This window comes from Ovis aries, chromosome 7 (genome assembly GCF_016772045.2).
Source record: "Ovis aries strain OAR_USU_Benz2616 breed Rambouillet chromosome 7, ARS-UI_Ramb_v3.0, whole genome shotgun sequence".
Lineage (NCBI taxonomy): Eukaryota > Metazoa > Chordata > Mammalia > Artiodactyla > Bovidae > Ovis > Ovis aries.
This window is the reverse complement of record NC_056060.1, coordinates 80,791,997-80,804,310: the sequence shown is the minus strand read 5'-3', so window position 1 is coordinate 80,804,310 and position 12,314 is coordinate 80,791,997. Positions and strand designations below refer to the sequence as shown.

At 39.6% G+C, this 12,314-nt stretch overlaps 1 protein-coding gene across 6 annotated transcripts in view; it reads right to left on the bottom strand.

Annotated features, from left to right (window-relative positions):
• PCNX1 (pecanex 1) overlaps positions 1-12,314 on the bottom strand; it is a 189,021-nt gene that overhangs the window by 15,018 nt on the left and 161,689 nt on the right. For all 6 annotated transcript variants that reach the window (XM_015097153.3, XM_027971972.2, XM_027971971.2 and 3 more), the window contains 2 exons: positions 2,569-2,669; positions 1,681-1,831 (listed from right to left, as the gene is read on the bottom strand). In XM_015097153.3, coding sequence (XP_014952639.3) covers positions 1,681-1,831; positions 2,569-2,669 — 252 coding nt within the window. The remainder of the gene's footprint in view (positions 1-1,680; positions 1,832-2,568; positions 2,670-12,314) is intronic.

The window sequence follows — 12,314 nt, the reverse complement described above, 5'->3', positions numbered from 1 at the left end:
ACTACTTATTTACACATCTATCTTTTCCTGGCCTGAGAGTCTCTCACCAGCAACCCCCTGTCTGGTCAAAGTCATGCTCACTGAATGGCTGCTGCTTGTTACTTCACAGGTCAATCTCACTGTTCTCCAAGGTGTACGGGGATCACAGAACTTCTCCAGGTTGCACCTCTGTTCTCACCTTCTCCCCTCCCTCAGCACTCCATGGCCCTGGGTTCCTCTGTGCACCTCCTTACCCCTTCCCAATCTGTCATTGTTGCTGTCAGTCACGGCTAATGATGACAGTGTGTTGTACTCAACTGTGTTGGGCCTGATTATAAGGTAGAGAACCATTGTCACAGGCTAAAAACACATGTAAGGAAATGGACTGGAAGCACCAGGCAAGAGCACTTGTAGGGATAGACAGGGATCAGAAAATATGGAGAGTCTGTGCCTCAGTTTCCTCTCTGCCAGATGGAGATAAAATACCTGTCATGATGTTTAGAATTAAAGATGTCTGTCAGGAGCTGTTAGATAATTATGCTACATAAAAGAGTATTTCATATGTAGCAGAAACACAATACCTTCTGAGAAACTGTTAAGTTTTAAAAACATTTAAATATGAAATCATTATCCTTTTCTTTAAAATACACTGAATTTTGTCTTGAAACTCTAAAGCCAGTCTGACGATGGACAATTCTGTTGCTGCTGTTCAGTCGCTAAGCAGTGTCTGACTCTGTGACCCATGGACTGCAGCACACCAGGCCTCCCTGTCCCTTGCTACCTCCTGGAGTTTGCCCAAGTTCATGGCTATTGAGTAGGTCATGCTATCCAACCATCTCATCCTCTGCCGCCCTCTTCTCCTTGATCCCAAATATTTTTTTCCCCATCTGCCCCAAAATAGAAATTTTCAAATACTACAGTCTTTATTAGTAATGCTCCTAAATAATATACGGGTGTTAGCTTCATTCCATTAGGTCATGGTAAAATCATCTGAAGAGCAATCCACCTCTTGTTTGGCAGAGAGAGACAGCCCCATTCGAGCACAGCAGGTGCATTTGATCAATACTGTCACGTGCTATCTTCATATCTCATCACAGCTGTCAGGCGGAATGGTAAGGGCAGCAAGTGCCAGTACCTAATTTCAAAATATATTCTTAAAGGGGCCCAGGGCTTTAGATTTGCATTTGGGGGTCTCATTTTCATTTTACTACCTTACTAGGATTATTTAATTAAGGCTGATTCTGTCCTAACCATCATTTATTCTATAAAACATGGTAAATGAAGCTCATAGTTAAATAATAACACTTGCAAGACTCCTGAGATGTTGTTATATTGCACTGGGAATCAACTAACATTTACCCACAGAACAGGCATGAATTACAATCACCTAAGAACAGACATGAATTAAAATCACCTGAAGTCTAAGCAAACCATTACAGGGGCCCAAGGCTTTTATTTTCAGTTAGCCACTGCTTGTATTTTTCTTCAAGTTCATGCCCAGGTCACTCTCTACTATTATTATTCAGATTCAGTGTTACAAACACAGGTTCAGGCTTCTAAGATTTAATATTGTGTCAAGAATCGTGTTTTCCTTTGTCTCAAATCAGTATTTCTCAAAAGGATCCCAAGGAACATAATTTGGGAGTCAAGTGAAGAAGTACCATTAAAACCAGTAATGCATTAGAAATTCCCTCCTCTTACCTGATGAAGTTTAATGGACATACGAATTCCAGGGACTACTACTTTCCTCAGGAGTTCCATGTCAGCAAAGATCCATTCGTCCCGAATTGAAGAAATACGGAAATCTCCCTTAAATAGGGCATGCAATCCATAGAGGAATGACTCTAAATTACTGTTAAGATTGGAGATAAAAGTTTACGTATTTTGACAAAGGTCTTCCATTACACTCATTCTAACATCTGGTTATGCATCAGAATCATCTGAGAGTGTTGTGAAGATACAGACGCCAAGAACTAATACCAGTACCCCTGAATCAGAATCACAAAGGTCAAGGCTATATGCCCTGGACCCTTGTTTATGAACTACCGTAATAGTGAGTCCTTGAACATAAACAGAAGGTAAAGACTCTCCAACTTGAAAGTAAGGAGGGCCTAGTGGAAAACATGAAGTGAGAAGAAGCGTTGTGTGGCATTTCTTAATTCTAATTCAACTGGGTGTTCACAACAAGAAATTCAGTTTACATTTAGAGTCCCCAAATCTAATGTACCATTATATTAAGAATATAAATGCTCTGAGCAAAGACTGAAAGGAGAAAAATAAAAATAAAAGGAAGTGAACGGTTAGAAAAATAGATGTATATGGGAAGACACCAATCACACATTGTAAGTTATTTTTTTTAATGTCTTAAATTCTTAGATTCTCATTATCTGCAGCTGCCTACACACATGTGAACTTTAAAAGTTAGTTCTTTTAACCACTTGTGTTTACTAAAAAGATCTATACAATGTCTGAAGAAACATCTGTAATAAATTAACATAGAATGCTTCCATTAAAAACCATTTCAGATTTTTCAGATTTTGGTTACAGAGCTTCCCAGTCTGTTTCTGAAAACAGCAACACCTTCCTCACCTGGACATATGGTGAGATGCAGTCCCCAAAGCTCTCCGTCCCAGAACACAGAGTCCATAGCAAAGAGTCACCAGAGATGAGTCTTTGTCCACATCCAGTGGCTTTAGATGAAAAAAGAGAGAAAGAAAACAAGGGACAGGGTGAACGGGGTCGAAGGCACAAATTTCCACTTACAAAATGAGTAAGTCATGGGGATGTAAAGTATAGCACGGTTGACTCCAGTTTAGTAATACTATACTGCATATTTGACAGTTACTAAGACAGTACATCTTGTAAGTTCTCATCACAAGGAAAAACTAATTCTGTAACTGTATGAGGAAGGATGTTAATGAGAGCTATTGTGATGATCATTTTGCAGTATATACAAATACCCAATCATCATGCTGTATACCTGAAACTAATGTTGCATGTCAATTATACCTCAATAAAAAAGAACAAAAGAATATTACTTATCAGAATGGTATATGAGTATTTAACAAATCAGAAAAATCTATTCAAAAAATCAGAGAAGACAAGGAACTCAAGTAGCATATACTTACTATCACCTCAAATATAAGTTCTAATGAAAAGCAGCAGCATAAAATGAAGTATGAATGTGTATAAAGAGGTTCTTTGGAATCTTTAAATAAAACTGATGCTTTATAGTAATACTGGAACATACTGAAAAAAACTGGCTGTATTAGAATGTTAGGGTCTTAGCTAAACATCTCAAAGTACTTGCTGATATACATTATTACTGATACTGCCCTTCCTGAAATATAATATTCTGTTTATTAATTAGTTATTTATTGACCTAACCTGGCAAGCATTAGTGACAACAGCATTAGCCTATCAGTGACAATAACCACATTAAAGGAAATTAAATTGATGTCTATAGAATATTGCTTTCCTTCAACCTTTTAATTCTTTCACAGTTGCATACCTTTATTATTGACTATTAAATATATATTATATATAAAAGTATGTAATAATTATATATATATACACACACACACAAACAAAATGGTACACTTTCAGTTCAGTTCAGTTGCTCAGTCATGTCCGACTCTTTGCGACCCCCTGATTGCAGCACGCCAGGCCTCCCTGTCTATCACCAACTCCCAGAGTTCACCCAGACCCATGTCCATCGAGTCAGTGATGCCATCCAGCCATCTCATCCTCTGTTGTCCCCTTCTCCTCCTGTCCCCAATCCCTCCCAGCATCGGAGTCTTTTCCAATGAGTCAACTCTTCACATGAGGTGCCCAAAGTACTGGAGCTTCAGCTTTAGCATCATTCCTTCCAAAGAACACCCAGGGCTGATCTCCTTCAGAATGGACTGGTTGGATCTCCTTGCAGTCCAAGGGACGCTCAAGAGCCTTCTCCAGCACCACAGTTCAAAAGCATCAATTCTTTGGTGCTTAGCTTTCTTCACAGTCCAACTCTCACATCCATACATGACCACACCATAGCCTTGACTACACGGACCTTTGCTGGCAAAGTAATGTCTCTACTTTTCAATATGCTATCTAGGTTGGTCATAACTTTTCTTCCAAGGAGTAAGCGTCTTTTAATTTTATGGCTGCAGTCAACATCTGCAGTGATTTTGGAGCCCCCCAAAATAAAGTCTGACACTGTTTCCACCGTTTCCCCATCTATTTCCCATGAAGTGATGGGACCGGATGCCATGATCTTTGTTTTCTGAATGTTGAGCTTTAAGCCAACTTTTTCACTCTCCTCTTTCACTTTCATCAAGAGGCTTTTTAGTTCCTCTTCACTTTCTGCCATAAGGGTGGTGCATATCTGCATATCTGAGGTGATTGATATTTCTCCCAGCAATCTTGATTCCAGCTTGTGCTTCTTCCAGCCCAGCGTTTCTCATGATGTACTCTGCATAGAAGTTAAATAAGCAGGGTGACAATATACAGCCTTGACGTACTCCTTTTCCTATTTGCAACCAGTCTGTTGTTCCATGTCCAGTTCTAACTGCTGCTTCCTGACCTGCATATAGGTTTCTCAAGAGGCAGGTCAGGTGGTCTGGTACACCTTACATAATACTAAAGAGAATCTTGGTAGCATCTTAATTACTGAGAAACAATCAAATGCAGCGGTTCTCAAAGTGTAATCCTGGGAAACAACAAGAGCATCACCTGGGAACTTATTAGAAATGCAAATTCCAGAGCCATTTCAGACCTGTTAAGTCAAGTTCTGGAGGTGGGGTCCACTTATCACACTCCCATCACATTCTAATGTATGCTAACATTGAAGAATCATGGGTCTAGGCTTTTAATGAGCTTAATTATTCTATCTTTTCCAATTATATATTTATCTGATTTTATAAACCATTAACATATACAGAAAAGGGCAGCTGTCTAAGATACTAGCTTAATATAGACTGTTTAATTAATTACCATTACCTGGGTAATTTAGTTAATTTTAACTGTGAAGGAGATCCTACATTTCTTTCTTTTCTGTCTCCCTCTCTCCCTGACCCAGTCAACTAAATTAAGAAAAAAAAATGGGAGAGAAGGAAAAGATGGCGGAGGAATAGGACGGGTAGACCACTTTCTCCCTCACAAATTCCTCAAAAGATCATTTCAACGCTGAGCAAACTTCACAAAACAACTTCTGTAGGCTGGCAGAGGACATCAGGCAACCAGAAAAGCAGACCATTGTCTTCAAAAACAGGTAGGATAAAATATAAAAGACGAAAAAGGAGACAAAGGAGGTGGGGAGGGAGCTCCGTCCCGGGAAGGGAAGCCCGTCCCGGGAAGGGAATTTTAAGAAGAGAGGTTTCCAAACACCAGGAAACACTCTCCCTGCCGAGTCTGTGGCGAGCCTTGGAAACACAGAGGGCAACATAACAGGAAGGAAAAATAGATAAATAATTAAAACCAAGAGATTACAAGCCCAACAGTAACTCCCCCAGCGGAAAAGCAGCACAGACGCCTGCATCCGCCATTGGGAAGTGGGGGCAGGGCAGGGACGCGTGGGACGCGCGGGCTGCAGAGCTTTGTAAGAATCGGGCAGGAACGCCCCACGCGCAACCAGAACGACCTAACTTGGGCTAGCAAGCCAGACTGTGGGATAGCTACCACGCGAAAAGCTCAAACATAAGATACCGCCAGGACTGAGCACAGAACAAAGGACGGAATGGAAAAAGCCAGCTGCAGACCATCCCCCGCCGGGGACAGGCAGCCAGAGCCATAAGGTCTGGAAAGGGGCAATTGCAGACCCAGAGAGACTTTACTTACCTAATTGCAAGCAGGCTCCTTTGCTAAGACTTCTGGGGGTGCTGGACAGTCACAATCTGCCTCACGGGGTGCACCAGCGGTCCACCCAGAAAGCTGAGCAGCAGCGGCAGAAAAGGTGACAAGCCGCGGCGACCGCGCTCGCCAAACTCCTGAGCTACTCGGACCTGGGAAGGGCACAAAGCGCAGTTCCAGCCGAATCTGTGCCTCTGAGGGCTGGCTGAGCGCCGAACCTGAGCGGCTTGGACCGGGGAAGTGCACGCAGCCTAGGGCCGGCCCCAGACGGTTCCCGGCTGAGCATCATAGAGTCGGAGCGGTTTGTGCACCGTGAGAAAGGACAGGTCAAGCGGAGCAGAGATACTGTGTGCACACGACAGTGCTATTTGTTTGCAGCATCCCCCCTCCCCACAGCGCGACTGAACTAGTGATCCTAAAAAACCAGCAAACAGAAGAAGTTAATCAGAGGGAACCACCTTGGAAGTGATCCCACACGGCCCATAACACCAGAAAGGGCCAGATATATATTTTTTTAATATTTTTAAAAGCATTCCTTTTCTTTTTCTTTTTTTTTAATTGTTAAGTCTTCTATTTCTCCTCTAATTTTTATTTCTATAACCTATTATTACTATTTTTTTTTAAAGACCTTTTTTTTTTTTTTAAGGCAAACACCATATATAGTCTTTGGATGGTTGTTGATGGTTTTTTTTTTTTTTTGATTGTTTGTCTGTTTGTTTGTTTTTTAATAATTCTTTTTCTTTCTTTTTTTTTCTTTCTTCCTTTTTCCTTTTGCTTATCTTTAATATTGTATCTTTGAAAATCCAACCTCTACTCTAGATTTTTAATCTTTGCTCTTAGGTGTTTATTGCCAATTTTGTACATTTAAAAACGCAAACTTCACTACCCCAGTTTACCTGAGAGCGAGATTACTGGCTTGACCACTCTCTCCTCCTCTGGACTCTCCTTTTTCTCCACCAGGTGGCCTCTGTCTCTTTTCCCCCCATCTCTCCTCTATCCAACTCTGTGAATCTCTGTGTGTTCCAGACGGTGGGGAACACCTAAGGAACAGGTTACTGGCAGGTTACTGTCTCTCTCCTACTCATTCCTCTCTCTTATCCTCCTGGTCACCTCTGTCTACTTCCTCCCTCTCCTCTTCCCCGTATAACTCTGTAAATACCTCTGAGCAGTCCAGACTATAGAGCGCACATAAGGAAGTGACTACTGGCTAGTTTGCTCTCTTCTCTTTTGATCTCACCGCATCTCATTCCAGTTACCTCTAACTACCTCCTCCATCTTCTCTTCTCCTTATAACCCAGTGAACCTCTCTGAGTGTCCCTCAATGTGGAGAAACTTTTCATCTTTAACCTAGATGTTTTATCATCGGTCCTGTATAGATGGAGAAGTCTAGAGGCTACTGTAAAAATAAAACTGAAAACCAGAAGCAGGAGGCTTAAATCCAAAGCCTGAAAACATTAGAGAACTCTTGAATTCAGGGAACATTAAGCAATAGGAGCCCATCTAATGCCTTCATACCTACACTGAAACCAAGCTCCACCCAAGGGCCAACAAGTTCCAAAACAAGACATACCACGCAAATTCTCCAGCAACACAGAAACAATCCCCTGAGCTTCAATATACAGGCAGCTCAAAATTATCCCAAAACCTTTGATGTCTCATAACCCATTACGGGTCACTCCACCGCACTCCAGAGAGAAGAAACCCAGCTCCACCCACCAAAACTCCAACACAAGCCTCCCTAACCAGGAAACCTTGACAAGCCACTGATAGAACCCCACCCAAAGTGAGGAAGCTCCATAATAAACAGAACTCCACAAATTACCAGAATATAAAAGGCCACCCCAAACGCAGCAATATAACCAAGATGAAGAGACAGAGGAATACACAGCAGGTAAAGGAACAGGAGAGTTGCCCACCAAACCAAACAAAAGAGGAAGAAGTAGGGAATCTACCAGAAAAGGAATTCCGAATATTGATAGTGAAAATGATCCAAAATCTTGAAATCAAAATGGAATCACAGATAAATAGGCTAGAGACAAAGATTGAGAAGATGCAAGAAAGGTTTAACAAGGACCTAGAAGAAATAAAAAGAGTCAAAATATAATGAATAACGCAATAAATGAGATCAGAAACACTCTGGAGGCAACAATTAGTAGAATAACGGAGGCAGAAGATAGGATTAGTGAAATAGAAGATAGAATGGTAGAAATAAATGAATCAGAGAGGAAACAAGAAAAACGAATTAAAAGAAATGAGGACAATCTCAGAGACCTCCAGGACAATATGAAACGCTCCAACATTCGAATTATAGGAGTCCCAGAAGAAGAAGACAGAAAGAAAGATCATGAGAAAATCCTTGAGGAGATAATAGTTGAAAACTTCCCTAAAATGGGGAAGGAAATAATCACCCAAGTCCAAGAAACACAGAGAGTTCCAAATAGGATTAACCCAAGGCGAAACACCCCAAGACACATATTAATCAAATTAACAAAGATCAAACACAAAGAACAAATATTAAAAGCAGCAGGGAAAAACAACAAATAACACACAAGGGGATTCCCATAAGGATAACAGCTGATCTTTCAATAGAAACTCTTCAGGCCAGGAGAGAATGGCAAGACATACTTAAAGTGACGAAAGACAATAATCTACAGCCCAGATTACTGTACCCAGCAAGGATCTCATTCAAATACGAAGGAGAAATCAAAAGCTTTACAGACAAGCAAAAGCTGAGAGAATTCAGCACCACCAAACCAGCTCTCCAACAAATTCTAAGGGATATTCTCTAGAAAGGAAACACAAAAAGGGTGTATAAACCTGAACCCAAAACAATAAAGTAAATGGCAACGGGATCATACTTATCAATAATCACCTTAAACGTAAATGGGTTGAACGCCCCAACCAAAAGACAAAGACTGACCGAATGGATACAAAAACAAGACCCCTCTATATGCTGCTTACAAGAGACCCACCTCAAAACAAGGGACACATACAGACTGAAAGTGAAGGGCTGGGAAAAGATATACCACGCAAATAGAGACCAAAAGAAAGCAGGAGTGGCAATACTCATATCCGATAAAATAGACTTTAAAACAAAGGCTGTGAAAAGAGACAAAGAAGGCCACTACATAATGATCAAAGGAACAATCCAAGAAGAAGATATAACAATTATAAATATATACGCACCCAATATAGGAGCACCGCAATATGTAAGACAAATGCTAACAAGTATGAAAGGGGAAATCAACAATAACACAATAATAGTGGGAGACTTTAATACCCCACTCACACCTATGGACAGATCAACTAAACAGAAAATTAACAAAGAAACGCAAACTTTAAATGATACATTAGATCAGTTAGACCTAATTGATATCTACAGGACATTTCACCCCAAAACAATGAATTTCACCTTTTTTTCAAGTGCTCATGGAACCTTCTCCAGGATAGATCACATCCTGGGCCATAAGTCTAAACTTGATAAATTCAAAAAATCGAAATCATTCCAAGCATCGTTTCTGACCATAATGCATTAAGATTAGATCTCAATTACAGGAGAAAAACTATTAAAAATTCCAACATATGGAGGTTGAACAACACACTTCTGAATAACCAACAAATCACAGAAGAGATCAAAAAAGAAATCAAAATATGCATAGAAACTAATGAAAATGAAAATACAACAACCCAAAACCTGTGGGACACTATAAAAGCAGTGCTAAGAGGAAAGTTCATAGCAATACAGGCATACCTCAAGAAACAAGAAAAAAGTCAAATAAACAACCTAACTCTACAACTAAAGCAACTAGAAAAGGAAGAGTTGGAGAACCCCAGAGTTAGTAGAAGGAAAGAAATCTTAAAAATTAGGGCAGAAATAAATGCAAAAGAAACAAAAGAGACCATAGCAAAAATCAACAAAGCCAAAAGCTGGTTCTTTGAAAGGATAAATAAAATGGACAAACCATTAGCCAGACTCATCAAGAAGCAAAGAGAGAAAAATCAAATCAATAAAATTAGAAATGAAAATGGAGAGATCACAACAGACAACATAGAAATACAAAGGATCATAAGAGACTACTATCAGCAGTTGTATGCCAATAAAATGGACAACGTGGAAGAAATGGACAAATTCTTAGAAAAGTACAATTTTCCAAAACTGAACCAGGAAGAAATAGAAAATCTTAACAGACCCATCACAAGCACGGAAATTGAAACTGTAATCAGAAATCTTCCAGCAAACAAAAGCCCAGGTCCAAACGGCTTCACAGCTGAATTCTACCAAAAATTTCGAGAAGAGCTAACACCTATCCTCCTCAAACTCTTCCAGAAAATTGCAGAGGAAGGTAAACTTCCAAACTCATTCTATGAGGCCACCATCACCCTAATACCAAAACCTGACAAAGATGTCACAAAAAAAGAAAACTACAGGCCAACATCACTGATGAACATAGATGCAAAAATCCTCAACAAAATTCTAGCAATCAGAATCCAACAACACATTAAAAAGACCATACACCATGACCAAGTGGGCTTTATCCCAGGGATGCAAGGATTCTTCAATATCCGCAAATCAATCAATGTAATTCACCACATTAACAAATTGAAAAATAAAAACCATATGATTATCTCAATAGATGCAGAGAAGGCCTTTGACAAAATTCAACATCCATTTATGATAAAAACTCTCCAGAAAGCAGGAATAGAAGGAACATACCTCAACATAATAAAAGCTATCTATGACAAACCCACAGCAAACATTATCCTCAATGGTGAAAAATTGAAAGCATTTCCCCTAAAGTCAGGAACAAGACAAGGGTGTCCACTTTCACCGCTACTATTCAACATAGTTCTGGAAGTTTTGGCCACAGCAATCAGAACAGAAAAAGAAATAAAAGGAATCCAAATTGGAAAAGAAGAAGTAAAACTCTCACTGTTTGCAGATGACATGATCCTCTACATGGAAAACCCTAAAGACTCCACCAGAAAATTACTAGAGCTAATCAATGAATATAGTAAAGTTGCAGGATATAAAATCAACACACAGAAATCCCTTGCATTCCTATACACGAATAATGAGAAAGTAGAAAAGAAATTAAGGAAACAATTCCATTTACCATTGCAATGAAAAGAATAAAATACTTAGGAATATATCTACCTAAAGAAACTAAAGACCTATATATAGAAAACTATAAAACACTGATGAAAGAAATCAAAGAGGACACTAATAGATGGAGAAATATACCATGTTCATGGATCGGAAGAATCAATATAGTGAAAATGAGTATACTACCCAAAGCAATTTACAAATTCAATGCAATCCCTATCAAGCTACCAGCCACATTTTTCACAGAACTAGAACAAATAATTTCAAGATTTGTATGGAAATACAAAAACCTCGAATAGCCAAAGCAATCTTGAGAAAGAAGAATGGAACTGGAGGAATCAACTTGCCTGACTTCAGGCTCTACTACAAAGCCACAGTCATCAAGACAGTATGGTACTGGCACAAAGACAGACATATAGATCAATGGAACAAAATAGAAAGCCCAGAGATAAATCCACACACATATGGACACCTTATCTTTGACAAAGGAGGCAAGAATATACAATGGAGTAAAGACAATCTCTTTAACAAGTGGTGCTGGGAAAACTGGTCAACCACTTGTAAAAGAATGAAACTAGATCACTTTCTAACACCGTACACAAAAATAAACTCAAAATGGATTAAAGATCTAAATGTAAGATCAGAAACTATAAAACTCCTAGAGGAGAATATAGGCAAAACACTCTCAGACATAAATCACAGCAGGATCCTCTATGATCCACCTCCCAGAATTCTGGAAATAAAAGCAAAAATAAACAAATGGGATCTAATTAAAATTAAAAGCTTCTGCACAACAAAGGAAAATATAAGCAAGGTGAAAAGACAGCCTTCTGAATGGGAGAAAATAATAGCAAATGAAGCAACTGACAAACAACTAATCTCAAAAATATACAAGCAACTTATGCAGCTCAACTCCAGAAAAATAAACGACCCAATCAAAAAATGGGCCAAAGAACTAAATAGAAATTTCTCCAAAGAAGACATACGGATGGCTAACAAACACATGAAAAGATGCTCAACATCACTCATTATTAGAGAAATGCAAATCAAAACCACAATGAGGTACCACTTCACACCAGTCAGAATGGCTGCGATCCAAAAATCCGCAAGCAATAAATGCTGGAGAGGGTGTGGAGAAAAGGGAACCCTCCTACACTGTTGGTGGCAATGAAAACTAGTACAGCCACTATGGAGAACAGTGTGGAGATTCCTTAAAAAATTGCAAATAGAACTACCGTATGACCCAGCAATCCCCCTGCTGGGCATACACACCGAGAAACCAGAATTGAAAGAGACACATGTACCCCAATGTTCATCGCAGCACTGTTTATAATAGCCAGGACATGGAAACAACCTGGATGTCTATCAGCAGATGAATGGATAAGAAAGCTGTGGTACA